At 41.5% G+C, this 26,238-nt stretch overlaps 1 protein-coding gene across 13 annotated transcripts in view; it reads left to right on the plus strand.

Annotated features, from left to right (window-relative positions):
* The window catches only part of PPP2R2C (protein phosphatase 2 regulatory subunit Bgamma), a 205,069-nt gene that overhangs the window by 76,352 nt on the left and 102,479 nt on the right, over positions 1–26,238 (plus strand). For 2 of the 13 annotated variants that reach the window (XM_065060493.1, XM_065060504.1), the window contains exons 2-3: positions 1,745–1,962; positions 10,682–10,773. The exons of 6 other annotated variants lie outside the window; for them this stretch is intronic. In XM_065060493.1, coding sequence (XP_064916565.1) covers positions 1,751–1,962; positions 10,682–10,773 — 304 coding nt within the window. In that variant the 5' untranslated portion in view covers positions 1,745–1,750. Of the gene's footprint in view, positions 1–1,744; positions 1,963–10,432; positions 10,574–10,681; positions 10,774–26,238 lie in introns of all 13 variants that reach the window. 5 more of the 13 variants (XM_065060499.1, XM_065060506.1, XM_065060494.1 and 2 more) reach the window with 4 other exon arrangements.

Raw genomic sequence — 26,238 nt, forward strand, 5'->3', positions numbered from 1 at the left:
CAGGAATATGTAGATCCAAGCAGTGCTAGGGAAAGAAATAAGGAGACAAAAATATAGTAATTCCTTCCTTGACTACAATTTCTCTCTTTCTATTTGCTGCTTGACTTGATTGTAGTGATACTTGGCTTTTATCTGCAGTACTTGCTACTGTCCACATTTTTTCTTTGAGGTAATGTTGCCTCAGGCTACTTTTTAACTTTTTGAAATGCAAAGTAATTGTAGTTTCAAAAATATACTGCCTGGACACATTATCAGTTCGTTATTTAAAGAGCTGATAAATGTGTCTAAGTTGTATTAATTTATGTTGCAATAGAATTCAAATTAATGACAACCAGAAGATCTTTCAATGGATGGAGTTACATGAAAGGTATAATTAAATCTCTCTGAAAAAACATACAAGACATTTCATGAATGTCAGTAACATAATTTCAGACCCTAAATCAATTTTTTTATAGATATTTTTCAAGATTATCTCTACCAGAGCTATAAAAAGTGTACATGTCTTAACAAAACAGTAATTCTTCCCCTTCATCTACACATTTGGGTACTTTTGGATTTGTGTTTATTTGTTAGGTTCGTATTGTCCCTCTAAATTATAATTTTACAGCTTCCAAATAGTTCATGTTGTAGTAGTATCATAATAACACGGTGGGTTTTATCTGAGCTATGTGCAGAACATTTAGGTAAATACTTGAACGAATGAGGAGTCTCCCTGCAGTCGGTGATTACTGTTAAGAGCATTCCGGAATGCTTTGGTTGAGGCATTACCTCAAAGATTAACCCACTATCAAGGAAAAGACTATGGCTGAAGAATTACCAGAGTTGCATTGTTTGGATAAAAAATTGTGTGCCAAATGCAGAATTAGTCACATAGACTCATAGAATCATTTAGGTTGGAAAAGACCTTTAAGATCATTGAATAAAACCATTAACCTAACACCGCCAAGTCCACCACTAAACCCTGTCCCTAAGCACCATGTCTAAACACCTCCAGGGATGGTGACCCAACTACTTACCTGAGCAGCCTGTTCCAATGCTGACAAACCTTTCAGTAAGGAAGTTTTTCCTAATATCCAATCTAAACCTCTCCTGGCATAACTTACGCCCAAGGTGACATCCAACCATCATGTCACCCACAAGTCCTTCTTTGTTCGCAAACAACAGGTTCAGTGGGGTGCATTCCCTAGTTGGCTCACTGGCCAGCTGTGTTACGATGTGAATGGTTTACTCCTGCTTTGCCACCCAGCGCGATGGATTGGCTCCCTTGCTGCTGACCTTTGTGCTTGTAGACATACCGGTGCTCTTGGTGCCTTTGTGTCACTGATGGGTGCAGTGAGCAGAGTGTCTAGAGCCCCACTCCATGCCTGTGGTGCTTGTTCCATGTGCAGAGGACTCACCACTTGGAGACTGTGATGTCCATCTCCAAAGAGGCTGCCTCAGGGCAATGCTGTTGGGCTCCCGGGGGCTGATTTGCCCCAAGTTTGTCTTATGCAGGCCTCCTGCCAAGCACAGCCGCCTAGAACAGGCTGCCCAGCACCATGTCCAGCTGAGTTTTGAGGGCTGGAGACTCCACAGCATCTCTGAGCAGCCTGTGTCAGTGCTAGAGCATCCTCAGAGTCAGGATGTGCTTTCTTCTGTTCAGATGGAACTTCATGTTTTTTCCTCTGTGCCCATTGGTTCCTGTCCTGTCAGTGGTCACTCCTGAGAAAGGTCTGACTCCTTTGCCCTCATTCTGTACCATCAGGTATACATGCAGAGAGGCATCTTCTCCTTCAAATGGAAACAGAGCAGAAAAAAGGAAAAGAATGGAAAAAGGCTCAGGAGAAGCATTCTGTTTTGGTCCTGCTTATCTCAAGATGCTGTTCCGCTTCCTCTGCATCTGAACAGGCAGCAACCTGGAACCTGCCCACATTCCCCAACAAAGTGTTGCACAGACACAGCCAGAGGGTTTGTTCAAACAAGGTAATTTATTGTCACCTTTATGTCACATAAAGGTCCCAGAGAGTATCAACTCTTTCTGACAGGTTGGGTGGTCTCATCCTGTTACAGGTGGTAACAGGAGCCTCAGTTGCAGTGGCGTCTTCAGCTGGACTGGAGGAGATTCCGCAAGCTCTGGCGATGCTGAGCTTCTCTTGAGTGGTGTCACCTCCATGCCTAATTTGCTCAGATCTGCGGCACAAACTCCCCAGGTAGTGGTAGTCTCTGGGATGAGCAAATTCTCTGTCCCAGTGTCCAAAATTGTCACCGGGGCTCAAGCAGTGTGAGAGGAAAGCAGATCCTCAGGGCCACAGGCATGGCTGGAAAAGCTTGTGAACAACCAGGATGCTGGTGCAGAACTGCAGACCTCTGAGGTGGAAGTTGTCCCACTGGGATGTGCCTCACGGTGCGTCTGACAAGCGGCACCTTGGCAGAGCACAGGTCTCCAGTCACAGTGCGCTGCTGGTGAAGCTGGCCTCTGCCTACTCAAGGCTCAGGTAGACGATGGAGCTGCCTTGCTGCACTGCAAAAGTCATCTCAGTGTAGATGGTCATTTGGGAGGTGCTTGTCAACTGGAACCTGCAGGACTGGTGGGAGGGCAGCACCGTTAGCTGGCAGTGGTGCGACTGAGGCAAAAACAGCCAGGCTGTTTTCACCAGCTCTTGCACCCAGCTGGCTATTTTTTCCACGTCCAAGCAAGAGCTTGTGCAGAGGGTATGTAGAAGGTACGAGCTCTGATCCCTCAGCAGGTTGTCATCGAGGTGGTGGAGGAAGCACAAACTATCTCCCAGCAGCTGCTCGCTTGAGCACACGCAGTCCAGCACCACGCGGATGCTGGAGTGCCTTGGTGGCAGCTCCCCCATGGTGTCCAGCTCCAGGCTGAAAGAGTGTCCGGGGGGTGGCCGTAAGAACACGAGCAGGCAGTAGGAGATGCTGTTCTCGTGCGCTCCCCAGGATTCACAGACACCGTCCATCCCAATGGCTGGGTGCATCTGTGGCATGGAAGTCTTCTTGGAAAGCATTCGGCAGACACCAAGCAGGTCACCCACCAGGTGCTGCAGCGCCTTGCACGTGTCAGGCAAGACCTGCATTAGCAATGGGGTGGACACATTGTGTGTGCTGTTGAGGTCTTTCACCTCCTCGTTGTCCTCCTCGTTGCGGCTGGAGCTGTCCTGCTCACTCTGGTTCTCAAAGGCAAGCTTCCTTCTCCTGATCAGCCAAGAGGCCACAGCAAGCAGGACCAGGACTAGTGCAATGCCCAGAAGCAGACAGTGCTGCATCGCAGAGAGGAGCGCGGTCTCTTCTGCGCTCCTGCGCCACTCCATCTCCCGCAGCAGCTGATCCATCTCCTGACGCAGATACTCCTCACGCTGCCGCATCCGCTCAGCCGTAGCCACATCTATCTGTGGCTTGGGCTTCAGGATGTGCTCGACAGCCAGCACAGCCAGGGCGAAGGTGATTGCCGCAGCCATGGCCTGGAGGAGATGGGAGAAAAGGGGCTGAGCAGGGCTGGGTGGGAGGGAGCACGGGGCTGGGGGAGAGGGGCAGGAGGTGCCTGGGGCCAGTAGGAGCGGGGGTGAGGGAGGTGGAAGGGAGCAAGAGCGGGGTCTGTGAGCACTGCCCAGATGGGAGGCCCGGGCTGCCCCAGGAAAGCGTTTGGGCACTGGTGTCGACAGGCTTGAAGGGGCTGCGGGCCCTGGCTGGAGACAGTGTGGGGCCCATCCTGCCCAAGCCGCCCCCATGGCCAGCCCCTGGCTGGGCTGTGCCCCATGAAAGGACACGGGACACCTGAGCAGAGGCTCCCGAGGCCCCATCCCTGCCACACAACCATGTCCCATGGAACCAGGAGCAGCCGGCACATCCCCAGAGCCTCCCTGGGCAGCTGCCACCACTGGGAGGCCCGAGCACGTGTGCGCTCAGCCCCAAGGATGGTCCCGTGCCCTGTCCTGTGGGGCTTGGCTCTTGCTCTGGGTTAGAGACCCCCCAGCCATCTGCCCCATCCCCCATCCAGCCCAGCCTTCCCCCTGCATGCTGCACTCACCAGTGGCACAAGCCGAACTGCAGTGGGGCTGCCTGGTGATGGCCCTGGGGACAGCTCCCATTGTGACCTGTCCTCTGTGCTGTCACAGCCACCAGAGCAGCACCACCCAGCCAGCACCCCCAGCCTTCGTCCCCACCACCCAGCAGCTCCTGGGCATCACACCGAGTACAAACCCGCCTGGCAGGAGCGGGCACCCAGGGGCTCTCTTGACAAAGCGGGCAGACACCCCGAAACCATAACTGAAATGAAAATGGGGAGGGTAGGTGGGTGTCCCTGACTTATGTTGAGAGGTGCAAAGTTTTCTGGGCCAGGTGGTCTGACTCCAAGTTGTCTAGAAAAGAAGAGCTATGGGCCCTTGGGCAGAGACACATCTCCTTCTCCTCTTGTCCTCTTGGATTTGTTCTGCTGGATCAGGACTCGACCCTGCAAATCCTAATGATCAAGCCTAATGGAAGCCATGTCTCTGGTGCAAGTGGAAAAGATCCTGTGGCTTCTGTCTCTGGCTACTAGCTTGCCCCCTGCAAGGGCAAGCCAGGGGGCTGGAGAGGCCACACCAGGGCCCCTGCCTCTCTGCTCTCAGTTCAGGAGAATCCCCTGTACAGCATGCTGAAGTGGTCTGCTGCAGGTTGTGCCTCTGAGAAATGTGGCCTCTACTGCATGAGTGCATGCCTTGAGCTCCAGGCACCTCAAAAGCTTTCTTTCGCCTTGCTGCATATGTGCCAAGACTGACACAGGTGCCATGTTTCTGTCAGTTCAGCATAGAGTCCAACCACTAACCTCACACTGCCAAGTCCACCGCTAAACCATGTCCCTAAGCACTGGATCTACGTGACACATCCAGGGATGGTGACTCAACCACCTACCTGGGCAGCCTGTTCCAATGCCTGACAACCCCTTCAGTAAAGAAGTTTGTCCTAATATCCAATCTGAACCTCCCTGGGTGCAACTTGAGGCTATTTCCTCTTGTCCTATTGTTTGTTACTTGGAGAAGAGATCAACACCCACCTTGCTACAACCTCCTTTCAGGTAGTTGTAGACAGTGATAAGGTCTTCCCTCAGCCTCCTTGTCTCCAGGCTAAACAAGCCCATTTCTCTCATCTGCTCCTCATAAGACTTGTTCTCTAGACCCTTCAGTAACTTGATTGCTCTTCTTCAATTAATCAGTCTTAAAAATTGTGGCTAACTTTTTCGTAACCTGGTTCTGCTGCTTGTGGGAGTGTGTCAACCTCCTGTGAAAACCAGTAAGCTGTATCAAAGAGATGAGTCACCTTTTTTAGGCCTGGTTCTCTGAAGCACACTTGGTGCAAATGTTGTGTCTTTGTGCTTTGTTTGCATCGTTAATGACAAAGATTGGGGCATAGGGATTCAGCCCTTTGGAACAAATGTTTGTTTGCTTAAGCATGTTGTTGTGGAATCTCCCATCATGTTACACACTCAAAGCTTTTTAGTTCATCATCTCTCTGAAAATAATGATGTCAGATATGCAAGGAGTGGAGGCTTAGCAAAAGGATTTTGTTCTGAGAACACCTGAGAGTTTCATGTTTTATAAGTGGCGTTTTGTAGAGGCATAGAAATGGTGTATGTGAGCCAAGACCTCTGCAAATCCATTGTCCCACTGGAAGCACGATCTTGCCAAAACTATAGATTGGATGTGGATTTGTGTAGCTGAGTCTGAAAACCTCCAAAGATGGAGATGCTACAATCTCTTTGGATAGCCTTTCCAGTTCTGTACTACCCTCCAAGAGAAAAAGCTTTTCTAAGTAGCCAGTCTGAACCCCCCAAACTACCAATCAGCTCCTTTTGACCTTGCAAAATCATGCACCAGTACCAAGAAGTGTTTGGCTCCATTGTCTCTGTAATTCCTGTCAAGCAGTTGAAACTGCTATTAAATTGCCCTTAGCCATCTCTTCACCAGGTTAAACAAGCCCAGCTCCTTCAATCTCTGCAAATGTCCTAAGCACCTGAGCAACTTGGTAGGTGCTTAGGACTTTGTTGGATTTTTTCCAATTTCTCCACTTCAGCTGGGGGGTGGATTCAAACCTGAACACAGTGTTTGAGATGTAGCCTCATCAGTGATGGACAGAGAGTGATTTCCCTCTTTCTGCTGGCCACATTCTTCCCAGCACTAGCCCAGCATGTGGCTTGCTGATGTGAGCCCACTGTTGGCTCATGTTCAGCCCAGCATCCAGGATGGCCCCAGGTCCTTTCCAGCTGGGCTGCTATGTTGCCAGTTGCTTTTCCGCCAGATGTGTGGAGCACTTCTGCCTCAAGTGAACAATTTTGCACTGCTTGTTGAAGCTCCTGAATTTTCTCAGAGCCCATCTAGATTCTCACAGGTGAAATTTTTGTTGCTTTACAGCCATTTCTGTGTTCTCTTAGTTTCTGAGAGGTTAAGCACTGAGTTTGTATTGTTAGTTTTATCACCATAGATGTTTTTAGATTGGTGATGTCTTGCAGCTCATGGTGAATATACACTAAATTTGGATGGCACCAAAGTGAGTTTTCTATATGTTTTTTCATGAATCAATGTAAGTTTTTTACTACCTACAGCTGAAATATACCAAAGAGCATTAAACATTTTTGCTTCACAAAAGACTCGTTGATTTTTTTCTTAGTAAGGAAGATGGCATTTTAATCTAATACCTCAAATAATAGCAGTGAGAATTGCACTTAGTGTGCCGTAGACTTGAAAGAAATCAATATTATTTTTAGCTTTTGTAAAAAAATAATAAATTCTTAGCAAAAACATAGCATATAGTATATTGAAACTGTCATTGTTCCCTTTCCTGTGGAGACTATCCATCACAGCTCAGGTACTAGTAACATCATTTCTGGATGCTGGAACATAAACATGGGCTCCCTAGCAGTGCTGACTAACATTATTCAGCTGTAGGTACAAACTGTCAGGCTCATTTTTCTTCACCAGCTTTATGTTCATGCGGGACACCCAGGTGGGGCTACAACCCACAGTGTTACTGTCCTCACACACAGGGAATGGGAAAGGTTATGGTCAAGCACCACCTGAGTGTTGTCACCGGATGAAGGATGGAAATGATGAATCCACTGCTGCAGCCATAGATTCACAGATTCATTAATCTAAAGGTCCACACAATGGACTTCTCGCCTTTTTCCAGTCATGGAGACTGAAAGTTACATTTTCTTCATTTCTCAAAGGCAAAATGAACCGTAAAAAAGCCAGTGATTTCTGTAGGACTCACAGGAAAGTTTCTGGTGAATTGCAGAACTAAATCCAGGAGCTGTATTACAGTCCTTACGTACACAGTAGATTCTACCTAATATTTGAACAAGGAAGAAGAGGGGATATTCTAGCTTGGATATGGTGACGGGATGTGAGTTTTCCCTAACAATAGAATCACAGAATCACAGAATCGACTGGGTTGGAAAAGACCTCAGAGATCATCGAGTCCAACCCTTGGTCCAACTCTAGTCCGTTTACTAGATCATGGCACTAAGTGCCATGTCCAATCTCAGCTTAAAAACCTCTAGGGACGGCGAGTCCACTACCTCCCTGGGCAGGCCATTCCAATGCCTGACCACTCTCTCTGTAAAGAATTTCTTTCTAATATCCAGCCTAAATTTCCCCTGGTAGAGTTTAAGCCCATGCCCCCTTGTCCTATTGCTAACTGCCTGGGAGAAGAGACCAATCCCCACCAGGCAAGAACTTCCCTTCAGGTAGTTATAGAGAGTGATGAGGTCACCTCTAAGCCTCCTCTTCTCCAGACTAAACAACCCCAGCTCCCTCAGCCTCTCCCCATAGGTCTTATGTTCAAGTCCCTTCACCAGTCGTGTTGCTCTTCTCTGGACCCGCTCCAGCACTTCAATGTCTTTCCTGAACTGAGGGGCCCAGAACTGAACACAATACTCCAGGTGTGGCCTCACCAATGCAGAGTACAGGGGAAGGATCACTTCCCTTGTCCTGCTGACCAGGCTATTCTTGATACAGGACAGGATACCGTTGGCCTTCTTGGCCACCTGGGCACACTGTTGGCTCATGTTGAGCTTCCTGTGAATTAGTACCCCCAGGTCCCTTTCTGTCTGACTGCTCTCCAGCCACTCTGCGCCCAGCCTGTAGCGCTGCAGGGGGTTCTTGTGACCAAAATAGCATGTACTTTCTGCCATGGAAGAGCTTTCTGTTTGAATTGGACTAATTTCTGGAACATATATCTTTCTCCTGTTCCTAAATTGTTTTATTTTTTATTCCATGACCTGTTCTCTCAGACAGTGAAAGTGATCATACTTTTTAGAAATAGCCTGTATGGTTGAAGTGCCTCTTGAAGTGCTTGGGATACATAGGTCAATACAGACTGTATGGGAGGCTTAAGAACAATAGTTAACTTGTGGGGAGAATATCAGGAAGATGTAAGCATAGGAAAGGCTTTTTTTGAAGCATTCAGTGCATAAGGTGCTTGTTTTTGAATGCTTAAGGCTTGTTTTTGAAACAAATGTAGGTTACCCTCAAAGTGTGAAATGCTTGGTGTTTGATGTTTTTGTAGATTACTAAAGCAAACAAGCGAAAGTCCACACTCTTAACTGTTTCAGCTCTTTCTTTCAGTTGTAGCTTATTTATTTTTCAGTTTTAACTTTTACCAGTTTGCATTTGGGGGGGGGCAGTAAATGAAGTAACCGTTGTGGTTGTGGGTGAAACCTGTTTCTGATAATGCCAGTCCTTCCAAGGATTATTAGAAACTATCCCCAAACATTTCAAAGTGTTTGAGTTCTTTTCTCTAGAGAGAAAAGTATCAGTGATATCTCTGCATTGTTACTGTAATATATGGATTTTCTATCTATCATGGTCTTTTGGGGGCAACTTTTTGTTGACTCTGTGCGGGGTTTCGGCAGTATGTAAAACCTAAGGTCATCAAGGTTCCATGATGATTTTAGTTATTTCTTACACTCCTAGTATTTGTCACAGGAAGGAAAGGGGATTTACTGAAATTCCTGTTACTGTTTTAGAAAGTGAAAAGAAGATCTAGCTGTAGTGCTCACTGTCCTATTTGTCTGAGCCAACCTGCTGTATCTTATTCTATATTTAAATACTGGGCTTATTAAATATGGTATTGTATATGTGCCCATTTGTTATTATTTCTTTTGGAGATACCTCATCCAAGTATCTTGGCCAAAGTCTGTTTATAATCATAGCCCATGGGCAGGCATGATCATAGTCCAAGGTAGTAGATATTCAAAGAGACAAAACTGCTTTGTTGCTTGGAAGTGGTTAGTATGTTGGAAACTGGGGACTTTGTGAAGAGAAAAGCAGTATACAGTGGCAAACAAAAACATAAATGTAACAATTAGGTAGATACCCTGTCTGGCATCTTTGTTGAGGAAGTGAGTGATGCCAAAGTGTATTTTGCCCAAGGAAACCCCTACATTTACTTCTTAGCATACATTTAGCTGAGAAATTGTGCTTAAGTAATTGATACAATAAAAGATGTGTGTGTGTGTGGCTTTTTTCCCTAATGTAGTGCCTCTGCCATATTCTTAAACCCATCATTTTCTTGGCTTGCTTTCCATGCTTTTCAGCAGTTCTGAATTATATATAAACCTCACATGTATAGGCTCTGTATTGTCTCTCAATTCACTTGAAAGATTAACATTGCTGTTGACCAAAGTTAAGCAAATGCAATGAAAGCTGGTGTGTTTCCAATTCATTATTGGAAATTGTTCCTGCCTGTGAACATCAGTATTCAGTGCACACTCCTACCAGAATAAAATGGCTGGTCATTAGCTTCCAGTTCTCTGTATCTAAACTTGACATTTCCTCCAACAAAAAACATCACGGTACTCCTGAAAGATAAACAGAGACCACTCTTGGAAGCAAATACAGTTGTGTTAGTAAGGCTTTAGAGAATTTGTTTTGAAATTGTAAACCATTGCATTCATCACTACACTCAAAAGAATCATTTATGCATGTATTTCAGATAGGGTTTTTCTGGTCTCTAATGACTGCACTTTTATATATACAAAGCATTTGTATGTGTCACACTAAAAACTGGTGGCTGAAAAACATTGTCTTAGCTGGAAACCATGACAATAGTGGAAAGTTTCTTTTTTTTTCATTCAAAAGTTATCTTTGTTAGGATTGATTCTTGTGGTAATGCTATTTAGGTTACTGTGGAAATAAAATGCCTCTACGAAATGAGTGGGACAGAAGAAGCGAAACAACTGCTTCTCTGTTAAATAATTTATATGGTAAAGGTTTCTGTGAAGGAGATGTGTGAAGAACAGACTAAGAAACTTGCCATTTTGAAAGGGAGGTAGAAGGGAGAGAGTTACTTGTTCATGTCAGAGCTGAGAGATTAATTTAAACATGATTTCCTTATTTATTTTATTTAGGCTGTCTAGTTAAGTTGATTCTCAATGGCCATTTTCCAGCTTGCTATTAATATATAGGTAACTGGCAAGAGCATCATCAACTCATGAACCAAAGAATCCAGCTTGCTGGCCGGGCAGACAAATGGAGCTCCACAGAAGATGTGAAAGTAACCAGAATGCTTCAGTAGAAGACGGGGATTCTTCACCACCCCCCAGAATGTACTTGCTTGAAGCAGGCATTGTCAAATTAATTTCTTTTTCCTTCGCTTGTAATGTGGAAGGTGCTGACTGACAGCCCTGGAAATTAAGTCCTCTATTTCTCCACAGGACAGGTATAGCAAGGGCGGCAGCAATGCAAGCTTCCCCACATTGTCCTGCCAATGCTCCTCAACCCAGTACTGAAGAGGTCACTTCTGGAGGTGAGTGGGTGGAAGAGTCTCTGTCCATGCAGTTATTGCTGCCAGTGGTCCTTGCAGGACAGGCTGCTGCATGGAGACCTCCCCCTTGTCTTGGATGAACCACCGGTCTTTAACAGATGATCACTTTATGTATTGTAAAGCGGCGTGGGCTGGATTCATTGAGGTTGCATTATTCTGCTTGACTGCTGTCACATTTTGATGTTTCTTTGTGGTTGGATGGCACCTTTGCTTTTTCTTTTTTTTTTGATTTTGCACTGTTTTGTTTTGAGAGACTTAGTCCATGCTTTATGTACACATCGACAAAGCAGCATGCGAATGACTGAATGCAGTCTGATTGCAAATGTGATAAAGAAAAGCAGTTCCTGGTGGCAACCATGTGTGCGAAAGGAGCTTTAGAGCACTAGACCAGGAGGCATGCTTTGAAATGCACCAAAAATTGATAAGAAAGTGAATGTTGGTTTCCAGTATCTAAATGAACTATTAGGTTTCTGTTGTAAAGCCGTATCTTAACATTTTCTCTTTTCATAATTACTATGTAATTTAGATATTAACACCAATTAAGCCAGTAAAATAATGTTCTTTTTAGATTATTTTACAATTAATGAAATCTGCCTATCTGAAGTTAGACATGCAAGATTCTACACTATATGGAAGTAGCGGGCATGTATTATGGTTTCAATAGATAGTTGTCATCCAAACCAGAAGATATGTGATAAATTATGTGAGAGGAATTAATGTGACCGATGTGAATTTTCAGAATAAAAATAATGACCTCTCACAAGTTGGGCAAATTAATTCTCATATACATTCCTGGATTTATTTAAGTACTACATACTTCAAATACAGTGAGGAGTATTCTGTTTTCAGCCAAATTTACATCTTTTAAATACAGAAACACAGTTGAGAAAATGGAAACAAAGGCTTAGCAAGCCTGATAGGTCATGGTGAATTACTTTGGTAGCTTCAGATGCTGTGTAAAGGATTTGCAATGACTTGATTGTAATTTGTAGTTGAAGCCTGTAAGTCTGTTTAACTCTGCTTCTGTGGCTGTTTGTAAACAGGTATGATAACAAGAGAGCATGGTATAATTCACTAACTGTATTAATTTAGCATTATTCCTGACTGTTTCCACAAGATCTAGAGTAGAATAAGAAGAGTTAATTGTCCTAACCAGAATAGACTTCCTGAAGGGATTTCTTGCATGTTTTACTTGAAAGGATATGAATCAGAACAGTATTCATTCCATATGTAGCTAAAACAGTTCCTGACTTCTTTTTTTTTGTCAGGGTAGCAAGGAATACAGGATTTGGTTCCTAATAAAAATGAATAATAGAGTCCTTTTGGAAAGTTATTTTGGACCAATTAATACATTAATTTTAAGGGAAGAACAGTTTGAGGATCTTTGTCATGACAATATATGGCATTAGGCAGTATAATATTAGGCATATTTGCTAATAAGTCACCTTACTTAAAGTTTGCATGGTGCCAAAATAGGTCACGTGGATTTGATTTTTCAGCTCTTTTGAATGCAGTGCACATTGCTTGTCTCTCACAGTCACTGACAAAGCTGTAGAGAGGTCCAGAGTTGGCTTCCCACACACCTGTGTCAACTGTGTCCAGAATTTCTGCTCAAACCTGGCTCTGTGCCACAGAAACCTTTGAGGATAATTATATACCTTATCACAATTAAACCTTTTTTATAGTAGACTTTATTTTAAATTCAAGTACAAAAATGCAGTTAATTAATTGTCAGTACAAACATGAAAGAATGGTCAGAGAGATCATTTTCTTCACACTGTATTTTATTCGTACTGCATTCATTTTTCTGTCTCTGCGTATGCTTTCTGTGAATTCTAATTAATATAGGGCCTGATTTTTCCAAACAGTTACATTGAATAATGGTGATCTAAAAGAGCATACTTGTAAAACAAGGTATTACCCAGAGCATCCTACAGCAGGGTAGTCCTCATAACCTTGATCCTGGAGTTTTAAGCTGTGTAAGTAGTTCTGTTGATTCCGCTATGACTGGTCATATGAGAAACAGCTTCAGTATTAGGTTCATAGTTACAGATCCCTATCTTAAGAGCTTCAGTTTTATCAGCCTTTCTTTACCTCCAGTTATGTGATACTGATTGCATAGCCTCGCTGGTTATGTCCAAGGACTGTGAGCAGAGGAAGGTTAAACTAGTCCTCGCAGAGGGTATATAAATGTATTTCCTGAATTCCAGTGAGATGGTTTGTGGCTTCAGGCTCAATTCACAAACTCATTTTTCTCACTAGCCATTAGGTACCAGAGTTTAAGGGACATATCCAGATTTTTAGGTCAAGGTAGAGATTTCAAACAAGGAATAAGCAGCTCTTTAGGTTCACAATGAATAATGTGTGGACTGTGCATGGTCACAGTTGGGAAACTCCCGTGCTAAAACGTTGTTTCTTTTTTGTCTTTGTATGTGTGAAGATAATGCAGACCTGTATGTATATGTAGGAGATCTAGCATGACTTTTCCTTTTCCCAGTCTGCTGCAGGCATCTCTTGAAAAGCGCTTCCCTAGCAGGTTTGCAGCTAGAGCGGCGTACATCAGATTGTGTGTGATCATCTGAAGGGAACTGTGTGATGTTAGATTGTACAAAAGGAAGCGTTTATTTGATGCACTTAGAAAAGTTTCATGTGTCAGCTCTGGACTTGTAAAAATAAATGATTGAGATTCAGCAGAAGGAAATTCCTTCTGACCAAAACTTTATGTTGCTGGTGTCTGTAAGTAAAAGTGAAACTGAAGTACCAAAGCTATTGGAAATGAGAACTCATTGCTCAGATAACAGCCTGGGCAACTGATTTCATAAACTTACCAGGTAGTTATCATAGGGTCCTAACATGTTGCAGTTTACTAGTATTGTGATTGTAGGAAGGAATTTGTCACCTGTCTCTCCAGGTTTCATGAAGGACTAAGCTTTACCCTCCATTCATCTCCAGGTTGACAGTTTTATTCTAGCCAGTTTATTAGTGATCAGGATATCAGTATCAATCAACAGCTTTGTAACAGTGTATATGAAAAATGTTTGTTTATGTATTTATTTAGTTCCTAGTAGTCTGTGGAATTGCTATAGCATGTGTAAAGGTTCAAGTGTTGGCACACGTGGAACTCATTGCAGGATCATTGCCAATGATGTGAACTCTTACAGGGCAGGAAATACATTTTTTTTTGTTCGCGCAAAGAAACCCAACCCTGCCTCATACTTTGGATAGTCCTATAATGCAGATAATATGGAAATGTGTATTTATAGCAGTCTCTGTGCAAAGAACAAACAAGCAAATAGTCCACCAAATCCCACAGTAACAATTTCACCCATTTAATTATTTTCTTTTGAGTGCCTAGGAAATTGAGGCCTATTGAAATTGCTTTTGAGAGTGTCAACTTTAATCTAATCAGAATATTTGAACTCAGACATTGAAAATAGTTTAACAGACAAAATACTGCGAACACAGGATAAGGTATGCAGACAAAAATGAAAAGGTGATACAGAATGTAAATCTTCTTTCATGAGCCTTATGAGAATGCCATCTGATTATCATCCTCAAAAATACAATACAGGTACCTCTTATCCTCTGCACTCCATAAAAACCTAGCTCATAAATCAGTCAGGTTTTCATAAAAGTCAAATTGCCGTTTCTTTCTCAGGCTCATCTCTCTACATTTGAAGTTCGTAAAGAATTTCTCCTGTGCTTTAATTTCTATTGTGCCAGGAAGCGATGGATTTTTGGAGACTTTCTTTTGTTTGATCCAATGCTTTAGGCTCTTCTAGGGAGATGAGGCAAATTAGGGAATGTGATCTCTTTTTAAACACTTAAGAATGTGCTTCAGGAAACAGAAAGCTTAGTTGTTTTTTTTTTTTTTTAAAGGACAGATGCATCTTAATAAGCACTTTAATAAAAATTAAATGATTGACTAAAATTTTTCTATAATGAAAATAACCTGTGATTAAATTCCAAGAAAACTGAACTTCCAGGCAAAAAAAAAATCTGAGATGTTAGCTGGAATCTTAGGACAGAAATGGCTAGAATTTAGACAGTTTGCTGTAATGTTATCTACCAGGTCTTATCTGTGGATATGTTTGTGGAGTGCTGAATGACATGGTGACGTTTATATTGCTCTGTGGTTTGTCAAAAGAAAAAAAAAAGCTTAGTTTTCTAACTAAGTAGGAGAGAATGATACAGTGTATTCTGGCAATTGGTGGCCAGGCTGGGAGAACAAGGTCCTGTTTGTTCTCTAGGATGGGAACAGCAGAGAGAAATTCTGAATGAAAACACTGATTCTGAATAACAGGGTTGTTTTTTTTTTGAAAATGCCAAGATATTTTTATTATTAGTGTCTACACCAACACTGTAATTTTGTGAGGAAGGAGTCTCAGTGCTAGCTTGCTTAATTTTATAGGAGTGCTGAAGTGAAGGCTGCTTATTTGTGTCAGGGGGAGTACGATGGGACAGTGTTCTGCAGCCTCCAGAACTACAGAAAAACATTCAAAAGAATCCATGCTAATGGAAAGTTTAATTGTAAAGCGTGTATTTGGTTATGGTTTTGGGGTATTTTGGAGGGGTTTGGGGTTGGTTTTGTTTGTTTCTTTGTTTTAAATTGAGGCTTGGCTCTCTAGTTCTGAATGGTTGGGAATAGTTTGAAGATGTGTTTGGAAGAAATCGATTTGAGGTCACCGCCTGCCCCAGTGCTGTCCAGTGGCTGGTGGCGTGTGCTGTCCCTGGTGGGGCAGAGGACACTGGAGGACTGTGCAGCTGACACTGCACTGACTGTGAGCTTGGCACCTCTGCCTTTGAACCTCACAGTAAATGTACAGGGATTTCTTGTTTGGAATAATGGCCTTTGCTGTGGGTGGTGCAAGTGCGTGTTTTCTCATAGCTTGTAGAGGAATCTGACACAAGTTCAGAGAAGATCTTACATTGGTCTTGAGCTGAACGTTTCTGAGGAACAGAAGGTAAAGAAGCTGCAATACAAATTGAGTTGTGTCTTGCCTGCAAGCAATACAATTTTTCAATCCACAGTACTGCTGCTTTTACACTGATAGGGATTATTATTTTCTAATGTCTCCATCATGATGGTGTTTTTTTTCCTTAATATTTATACTACTTTGCTTGTGCTGTAAGCTTGGCTATATAGGGTCTGTGTGCTGAAACTGCTTATAGATGAGGCTGTGTTGTAGACATCTGTTTGACCCCAACCATTGCCTTCTTTTCACAGGAACAGGACATGAAGGGATAAAACATTGCAGTTTTAATGTTAGATACAGAAAAAGTCTTCGCTGTTTACAGGATCAGTTTTATAGTATCAATGTGCAAAAGCAACAGCTGAACTGCTGTTTCAGGCAGCTGGCTGCAGAGCTGCGTAGAAATGGGACTGAAGGAGTGATTGGTATTAACAAAACCCAAGGTGCTGTAAAACAAAACCAAAACCTCTTCCATCCTGTAAAGAATTATAAACAATGCCAGTGAGCAGATCTATTTCTCACCTGAACGGGGCTTACAGTTTAGGTTGGAATTTTTGTAGTAGAACAGGAGATCTTCTTTTTGTGCTGTCTACAAAGAGTGTGTGGCCAGTTATGCTGTGTTTTACCTGGACAGCAAAGTATGTCTTTTTCTTTCTTTCTATGAGCCAGGTAAACCTGAAATCTAAATTCAACATTTGGTGATAGGGGAAAAAAAACTCAAGCAAACTTTGTTGCTCACATTTTTAATGAGATCCAGTGTTGTGCTAGAAGGCAGAGAGCAGTGTGGTATGAAACCAAAAATTTCACTGAGGTCAATATTACTGATTTCATCTAAGTGAAGTTTTCCATGGGCTGAGTAAAATCTAAATGTTACATGTCACTTGAATAGTGGGATGGAGACAGAGATGAATAGTGGGAAGGGGAAGAAAGATGAGACTGTAATAGTAACACTGTATGTTGTAATAATTTAGGATCACTTCACTCCTTGGCCAGTACCATAGAGACAGAAAATCCTAATCATACCAGGACCACGCACAGCCTTGCTTTCAGTAGAAATAGCAAAGGAAGAAGGGGGAAAAAAAAGCCTTATGAGTATCCTTGAGAAAGCATCATATACAGAAAACTCTTGTGGTATGTTCTGCATCTGCTCTGACCCAGAAAAGAACATCTGTTGCCCTTCTGCACAAGCTGATGCCTTCAAGAGTGCATTTTATAGTTGTGAGAGTGGGAATGTGTACATATAACAGGACAGGCTAAGCCAATGAAGCTCTAACTTTGCAATAGATATACGTATATATATGTAAAAGATATATGCCTATGTATTTGTAATATATATGCATTTTTTTCTGTCCACAAATTAGAATAAGGTCTTGCATTGAATTTTAAATGTTTCCTCTTTGTTCTGCCTCTTTTGAATCTGATGGAGGGAAACAGCATGTTCTGTTATTGAAGCATAGGCTGCTCTGCCATGAGTCTCCTATTTTGAATGCTTTAGGATTGTTACAGGCTTCTGTAGTAATAACTTAAATAAATAAATCTGTAGCAGAAATTTTGAAGATGTGAGCTTAGTGTGCACACACCTGTTGTGTATATTTGTCACTTCTCTCCCCTCCGCCCCATTCAATAAGCCTTTATAGACGTCTTTTCAGTGTAGTTAACCTGCAGTGCTTGGTAACACTGATGATGGTTCTGTGACCATAACCATAATATTCTGAATATAAAAGATAAATTATTTCGTCTGTTCATTTTTCTCCTCCTCGTCTCATGGAGAGTGTCTCTTCTGGTGAAGTGCCTCTATACTAAGGACTCCACAGAAGGGAAAGTTAGCACACCAAAGTCTTAATTCTTGCTTGTGGTAGCTTCTGCTCTTTGAAGATTTGGGAAGGACTTGACAGTACCTGAGTGTGCATACGAATGGTTTTTCCTCCCTGCTGTTCTTGCTGGCGAAAGATCCTTGAGGGACTTTTGCCAGCCAGTGCAAGTCAGAGCAGCCTCTAGGAGTGACCACACCAATAAAGGTATCGGGAAGCCTTTCCTCCTTGCTGAGCTCAGCAAAACCAGGCTGCCGGTGACCCTGATCTATCATTGTCAAAGTCATTTCATATTTTTCGCTCAGTAATCACAGCAGCTGCAGAGGAGAGTATTTAGCGCCCCATGAGAGTTGTCAAACGTAAGAAAATAAGAAATTAAATGATTGTTACAAAATAAGTGCCTGGAAGAGTAAGCTTCTAGTCTTAATGCTTCTCTGAAACAACAGAGATACCTTTTAAAATATGAGCTTTAACATAAAGTTTCTGTTCAAAACACATTCCTTCTGAAACATAAACTCAATTAAAAGAGTTTTGCAGGTTGCAGTAATTTTCACAATGTCTGTAAATACTGTTCTGTAGCACTACTCTCACTGCCACAATAGTTCTGTATACTACCTAGTTTTAACCAACAAATATTTAATAATTAATGTTTTCTTTTTGTGTAAAAGAATGGATTTTTTTTTTGTGGATGAAAATTCCTCTTTTTATGTCAGATTGTGTTTGAATTTATATTTCTCATTCTTTTTTTAGTTTGTTTCAAATCCTCACTCTGACCTCTAATACTCTGGATTAAAAAAAAAGCAGAACTCCAGATGGTTCACTTCATAGAATGGGGGCACCTCTATTTGAAAGGGATTTAAGTATGAAACCAGTCATGTGACTTAAAAATCCAACAAAGAAAATAAAGCGTCTTCATCAGCAGTCCTTAAAAATTATGTATGTGGTTTCAGACATCCTTGAGTAGTATGGCATTGGATCTCAAAGACTTTTAAACACCTTCCAAATTTCTCATGGGCTGAAAGCTGTCTGAACTGAGTCTGATTAAATGTCTCAGAAGCCTGTGTTACAGTGGTAGATATCTCATACATTCTGATCTCTTTTCTAATTGCTCTAGTAGCATGCTGCTTTTCTGCAGCTGTGCAGAAGTGGGGCTTGGTGTCTGGTCATCAGTGAGTGGTTACAGAACATAGCAGAGGGCAGTCCCATGTGTGCCCCTCATGGAGCAAAGCAGATGCCATTTAGTAATCTTTTGATGGATATCTTCCACACTGCAGTAATCTGAATTCTAGGACTTACTCTGTATGCCTCTGGACTTGGAAGAAATGCTTGATAGAAAGTGATTACTTGACAAAAGCGCTGGTGAAAATACTGCTCTTACTCCCATTTTATGTGGTTGTGGGAATAACTGCAAGGTATCAAATGATGAGTGACTAAAAATAAGTCTTTTATGTGAAGGAAGATCTGTAGCAAGAAGATACTAAACATGATGACACAATAGGAGAAACCCCGGCCTCAAGAATAATAATGATAATGCAGAGATTTAATTGAATGTGTTGTTCAACTCTCTGCTGTAAATCATAATCAGATGCATATCTTTCTCGTTATTCATGCTGTGGTAGCACTAAGAGCCACTAGGCATAGCTGGTACTCTAAACACACAAGAAGGAGGTGGCCTCTGCTCAGAGGAATGTTAGTGTTAAGTATGAGAGCGGATACAATGAGAGGATATATTAAAACATGCAGAACATGAGGTCATGATAATTGTGCTGGTGAGCACAAGAAGCAACTGGAGGATGAACCTTGCTGTCAGATGTCTTTATGTGATGACAATCTGTTTGATGTGATGCCCTGAGGGATATAGGTTGTTTTAGCTGAGCTCAGAGTTGAAGGTAGATCAAGCAGATCTTCCAGTCTATGAAAACATTCTTCATGTTAAAAATATTCTCATGTTTCTTTTAATTACTATTTTCTGTAAATACCCAGAAAATAATAGTCATTATAATAACATTATAATAACTGAGCAACTTCACTCACGCAGTCGTGTGACAGTCTTGTGGGACACCCTGGGACTCCAGTGTTACCCCAAAACCTTAAGATAAGCTAGAGAACTTTGCTGGTTACCATTGAACTATGAAAAACCTTTCCTCTGATCTCTGACACCCTGGTTCTTCCTTCACCCATGCAGCAAAATATATAAAAACACACCTGAGGGTTCCTCAAATTCTGCAACATAAATACACAGGAATAGGGAATCCATGACAGTAATCTTGTTTGTAAAACTTGGAGGACTTTGAGTGTATGAGAAAGTCCTGAGCAATTTAATTTTAGTAGATTAGACATGGCGGGGGGGCGGGGGGGTGTTTTTATTGAAAAGATATGTGCTGTAAAAAAATTTAAGTGTATTGTGTAGCTTGAATGTAGTGCAGTAAATCTATCAGCCTCATCATGGGGAGCTGACATGGCTGGAGTGCTCTGTCTGTCCATGAACAGCCCGTGGGTGAGGCCGGGCACTGGTGCTGCAGGGGTCAGGAGGCAGCAAAGTGCTTCCCACAGGGGCTTTGCAGCAAAAATGGTAAGATGCTTCATTGTCCACTACCAGACTCCAGGCAGATTCAGTCTCTCTGATGGCATCCTATTCCATTATTGATTCATAATCTGTCCTTGGAGAGTTTTGATTACTCTCTCAGTTATTCCTAACTAAACCGGATTTGAATTGTGTTCAGCTGGACTCAGCGACAGATGTCAGGTATCACTAAATAATGAATAGTCATGTATGAGAAAGGCAAGAATATTCACTTCTTCTGTAATCTTGGCCAAATTAATCTTTTACTCTGCGTATTTTTCAAAATAGCTTTGTGTCTTTACTATTAGTGAAATACTAGGATATAGACAATGTATAAGTATTGCTGTGGAATTGAATACAATTATCTTGGGGACGTGTCTTGCTCTGGTTTACTTTAATTCATTTTTCACCTATTATTAAATGTTAAAATAAAAAACAAGAGAATTACAAGTAGTGCCATGAATCAATATGTGTCCTAAACTGCACAGCAAGTCATTTTTATAAGAGGGTAATCCCCAGTATTTATAATAAATCAAGTTCATTATCTTTTGAGCTTCCTGATTAAAGTAATTAGTCATTTATGCTGATACAAAGCCATCAGTGAATACACTGCTTTGTTTCACAAATATTGAATCTTGAATTGTTTTGTAAGGGTCATTGGTTATAATCAGCTGCACATTGTAATGAAAATTGGTTGTTTTGTTGGTGGGGAAGTAGTTTCCTCTAACCCAAATTGATACACCAAGCAACTCTTTGGCACTTAGAACAAACTGCCTTTAAGGCTGCAACATGAAAACTAATCAAAAATGCCAGATAGGACATAGCAGGTGGAGTTAGGCAGATGATTAGGGGCCTAGAGCACCTTTCTTATGAGGAGAGACTAAGAGAGTTGGGTCTGTTCAGCCTGGAGAAGAGAAGCTGAGAGGGGATCTCATTGACGTTTATAAATATCTCAAGGGTGGATGTCAAGAGGATGGGACCAGACTCCTTTCAGTGGTGCCCAATAACAAGATGAGGGGCAGTGGGCACAGACTGAAGCATAGGAGGCTCCATCTGAATATGAGGAGAAACTTCTTTACTTTGAGGTGCCAGAGCCCTGGAACAGGCTGCCCAGAGAGGTCGTGGAGTCTCCTTCTCTGGAGCTCCGCAGGGAGCACCAGTGCTGCAGCTGTCCCCAGGTCTGCAGCCGCCCTGCTCGGACCTGCCGTCCCACAGACAGCTGTGCAGAGCTCTGGTTAGTGCCATTCACCAAGTCTTTGTGAAGCTGGGAACTGCATATGCTTTTATACCTCTAGAATACTGCTATTACCCAAGAGGCTCTGGTTTGGAATGCGAGTTCTTCTCTCCTGCTAGGCATAAAACACAGGACATTGCCAAGCTAAAGTTCCTTTGCTTGAGCTATGGGAAAGCATGCATGAAACAGGCCTTCCTCCTTCAGCTGTTGGTAAGATTACTCTGTTTTGGACTAGGCTGAAGCACAGGTTATTTTTCCGTATGAAAACATTGTGTGCATCTGGAATGTGATAATTTCTCCTCTGTTTCCAGATGTCAGTTCTGACCAATAAGTCTTGACATCATTTCCACAAAAGTTGCCCTTAGTCTGGAATAAATCCATACATGGAGGACAAAAGTCGATGCTTCCCTGGAAGAGAAGGTCAGAAGTCTCCTGAGTTGTTCTCTGGTCGTTACTTGGGTATGCCTATGCTCAGAGGTGGAACTAAGTAGGATGAGCCAGGTGATTTCAGTGTAAATCTAGCTTTTTCCTGTGATGGCATCTTTGGTTTTATCAGTACTACTGTCCCAGACTGGGTGCTCCCAAGAAGAATAATGCTTGTGAGCAATATAATTAATTGCTAATTAATCTTCACTCCTTAAATGAGATGACAATTCTGGTTCCAAAATAAGTGACTTATTACATATTTAAAGGCTTCCAGTAAGGAAGAAGGTAAAAGTTGAAAATAGATGAAATGGACTATGACCTTTCACTGGCTTCTTCAACCTGATTCTTTTATCATACTTTCCCCTGTTCCACAGGCTCAAAATGTTTCCCTTTGGCTTTCAGTAGCTGGTTTGCAGTTACTGCAGACAATATAAAGAAAATGTAAATCGATTAAGCTGTTCTTCTGTTCATTGCGCTTTAAATCAAAAGTATCACCTAATATTAAAAAAAGAAGAGGATGTTACAGTAAGAGAAGTGTACGTTATCTTTTCAAACTGTGGACACAAAGCCATTATACTGACTGCTTGGTCAGGTATTCTGAGGACTGTTCCAAATTGTGTCCCACACCAGGGGGTACAATGTCTGTTTCCATCCTGGACAGGGAGTGCTAGCACCTGATATTGGTGCCTGAAAGCCACAACAGCACAAATATGTTCCTTTGGATGCTGCAGCTGTGATTTTTGTTAAGAACTGAAAAGGGCATTTCAGTTTGGTTCTTGATCTTTTTTATTTATATTGATGGCAAAACTTTCACTGATTGAGGACTGATCACAACATGTTGCAGGATCTTGTGAAAATGTAACCTTAGAAAGGACCAGTTGATCTACTTCACCTCAAACTTTCATTATATTTAAAGGAAACAAGTCTTCTGACTTGGTTTCTATGTAAAATTCCAGTTCAAGGGTAATTATGAATCTCCAAATTCTTTCATTTCATATTAGATTACATCCTTTATTTAGGGTTAAAATAAGAGAAGCCTTCCTATCAGTAACTTTGGTCACCTGCTGTGCAAACTAAAAATGCCATACTAATCTAAAAAGGAGAGTCAGTCAGAATCACATTTGAATTCCAGTGTAACAGGAAGGAGACAATTAGGAGAAGGAAATTAGCTGAACTAGTGCTATTTTATTCTACTTGATTTTAAAGTCTGCAGTCAATCAAATACATCAAGAATGGAAGGTATGTTTTTAAAGAGGTACAGGTCTGATTACAGTGATGGTCTGTGAATTATAATTGTAAAATATGAATGCTGAAATGTTACTATAGTTGCTTTTTTTCTTTTAGCTTATACTCCTGTGGGAAATAAGTGATGACATATAGGGTGAGGATTTGAGAGGTTTGTCTTAGAAGGCAGGGTAGTTGCGACTAAGTGCAGGTTAACACATGAGCTCTGGCATTTTTCTTCCTGTTGTTAGTGCTGAAACACTGAGCAATTTCACAAGGAAGCTTAAATGTGCATTAGAGAAAGACTTTGCATATGCTAGGACAAAGAAAATAGATATTTTTCAGATATTCTGTATTTCTAAGCATTGTAGCATTGTCCATACTAAAAAGCAGGCAGAGTACAATAAGTCCTTTAAGAGAGTGAACATTGTCATTTGAAAAGAAAATGGGTACTCGTGACTGTTCACCACCTGGGTATTAATGCAGCCAATTACTGTGTCCTGCCTTTCACACATTATTATGTTAAAGCAAGAAAAGAGCCAATATTGTATTTTATATGACCTTCCTAATGCTATATATACACATATAGATTTGTGTTATTTGTCTCTTTGATTCACCAAATGTTTCTTATTTGTGGCTCAAGGCATTTATTTATTGCAAGGCTTCAAGCTGTGGTAAGCAAGGTCATAGATTAAGAATTGATTTCCACAGTTGCTCTAGCATACAAACTAAATTTCTCCTGGTTGGTTATAAAAACTACAGCTGGTTATAAATTCACCTTTTCAACATTGTCTTGAAAATTAACAGTAACGCAAATGAGAAAATAGTCTAACTGTGTATTGCATGCTTATTTTAGGCCTTCAGCTAAAACCTAAGGAAAGTAAATTGTTTTTATGCTGCAAGCTTCTAAGTAAAATCATGCTAGTAGTAACGTTTTTTTATTATTTCACTTTTGTTTTGTTTTGTTATGGCTTTGTCTCTCTTATTTTTTTAAAATAAGATTTTCTGTATCGTTTCTAGCAAATCATGTTTTGATCAATATGTTGATCAGTTCCTTGGTTTTGCCATGTGCTTTTGGAGCCATTGCTAATTACAAGAGAAATGTAGGTTTCAAAATAGAATATAGTTTCTCTCCTTTGGAAATAGACAGTTCTACTAGAAACAGAAATATTGAGCGATTTTGTAACCTTTGTCTCTAATGGGAAACACAATATCTTGTTAAACTGAAGGAATATTTAGGCTATAAACCTGAAAATCACTAAAATTAAGGAGGTGTGCTTTGGGGGTGTTTTTAAGGTGTTCTTTGTGGGTTGTAGTGTGTTTTTTTTTGTGGGGTTTTTTTTTTTTTTGCTTTGTGTTAGTAATGGTAGTTGAGCTGCACTGTGCACGGCAATCAATTTGTGTAAATGTCAAAGATGTATTACTCTGGTAAATCTTTGCTACAATACTCAGATTCCTAGTAACTATGTAATAAATTTTAAGTTACAGAAATTGGCTTCCTAGACAGATCTTTAAAGAAAATATTTCTGATATAATACCCTGCCACTACCCTCAATTTTTGAATGGGTATGCCTAGAGCAGAAACCATAACATGAAGTGTATGTTTTCAGATCATAATCAACATCATCAGGTGGCTTTACCAACATTAGCTTGTTCTCTACTGTTCCTGCACACATCAGCATTCCTGTTGCGGCCATTAGCAGAAGAACCAAATTGCACAATTATTTTTCTAGGATAACAGAGTATTGTATTTTTTCAACGGGAATTCTTGGTTTGCAGTGCAGCATTCACACAGTACCCTGTGTCAAGTGTTCTGTGCGACTCTGTTATGCTAAAATAGAGGCTGGATCGCCAACCTTCTTGCACACTAGTGCATGAAATAACTTTCTTCACGATGGTCACAATATGTACGTAAAGAAAAGCAACTAGAAAGCAAAGTGCTGTGTGTGATGAGAGGGGTAAAACAGTTTGGCAGCTAAAACAGGTATGCAGTTGTTTTAAAATATAGTCTTTGTTAACAACAACAACAACAAAAGTGCAGAAATTAACTACCTCACGCGATATCATTCCTCTTTCCAGTTCAGGTGGATGTTTTGGAGGAATAAAGACGTGGAATTTGTATGTTGGTACTGATTCTTATCCTGTTCGTGAGTTCTGTTTTGCAGGGTTAGAATTCATGGATCTCCTGTCATGGCTGTTCTCAGAAAGCCATTTTGTTAGCACTTGATCTTATTTTTGCAAAATCTCGAGTTGGAGCTTATTTTGAGATATTGAAACCTGAGGATTTTGTCAGTGTTTAAAATGCCCGTGTACATAATGAACTTCCTTTTGACTTCCTTGAGATTTCCATACAGACATATCTCAAAACATGCAGCTTTGTGGTGAAATGAGGTGAATCTATTCAACTCAGACTTCCTCTGAATAATAAAACAGTCCCAATGAAAGCCTTGTTAGGAAGGAATTACGATTATCAACTCCGGTAGTCAGGAAGGCTTCTTGTCAGGGTATTACTGCAGGACTAACTCAAGCATGGTTATGCCTGACTGAATACAAGATTTTCACCCATTTCCAAAATGTGGATTTCTTTTTTTGAAAAGCACTTAAATATGTATGAAGAATCTTGGACTAACTGATTAACTTTGAATAAATTCCTCTGACAAATGAGGGAAATGACGAGAAAGCAAAAATAAGTAGTTGAGCAGGAATTGTTGTGTGATGCTCTCTGCCTCCACAGGGCTGCTACAGCTGTATCACTGGTAATTCATTGTAGATACACCTGACAGTAAACGGTGAGGAGCACAACCTTTTGAGGAGTAGATCTGGCACCAGTCTCCTCTGTATTGATGTAGCAGGACAGATTTCCAGATCTTTTCTCCCCACCTTGCCCCAAGACAGATGAACTAGGTGGAAGAATGACTGCTCAGTTTTATTCTGCTCCTGTGATGAGGTTGGTACAAGGACATAATAGTGCTAGAAATCTGGCATTCTACTTTTTGATCCTCCTTGACGTCAGGTATGTTCCTAAAAGCTGCAAGGTCAGTCTCTGCAGTCACCTTATTCTCATGCCCAGTATGTTCTCATATGAAACTATTCTCCAGTGACACCCAGTGCAAAATATTAAAAAATGGTGTTTCCAACAAACAGAACAGAAAAGGCTGGTGAATGCGGAGAATCTCACCATTTGTGCCTTGTGCAATGTGCTCCAAGAAAATAATG

The sequence above is a fragment of the Columba livia genome, chromosome 4, assembly GCF_036013475.1.
Source record: "Columba livia isolate bColLiv1 breed racing homer chromosome 4, bColLiv1.pat.W.v2, whole genome shotgun sequence".
Classification (NCBI taxonomy): domain Eukaryota; kingdom Metazoa; phylum Chordata; class Aves; order Columbiformes; family Columbidae; genus Columba; species Columba livia.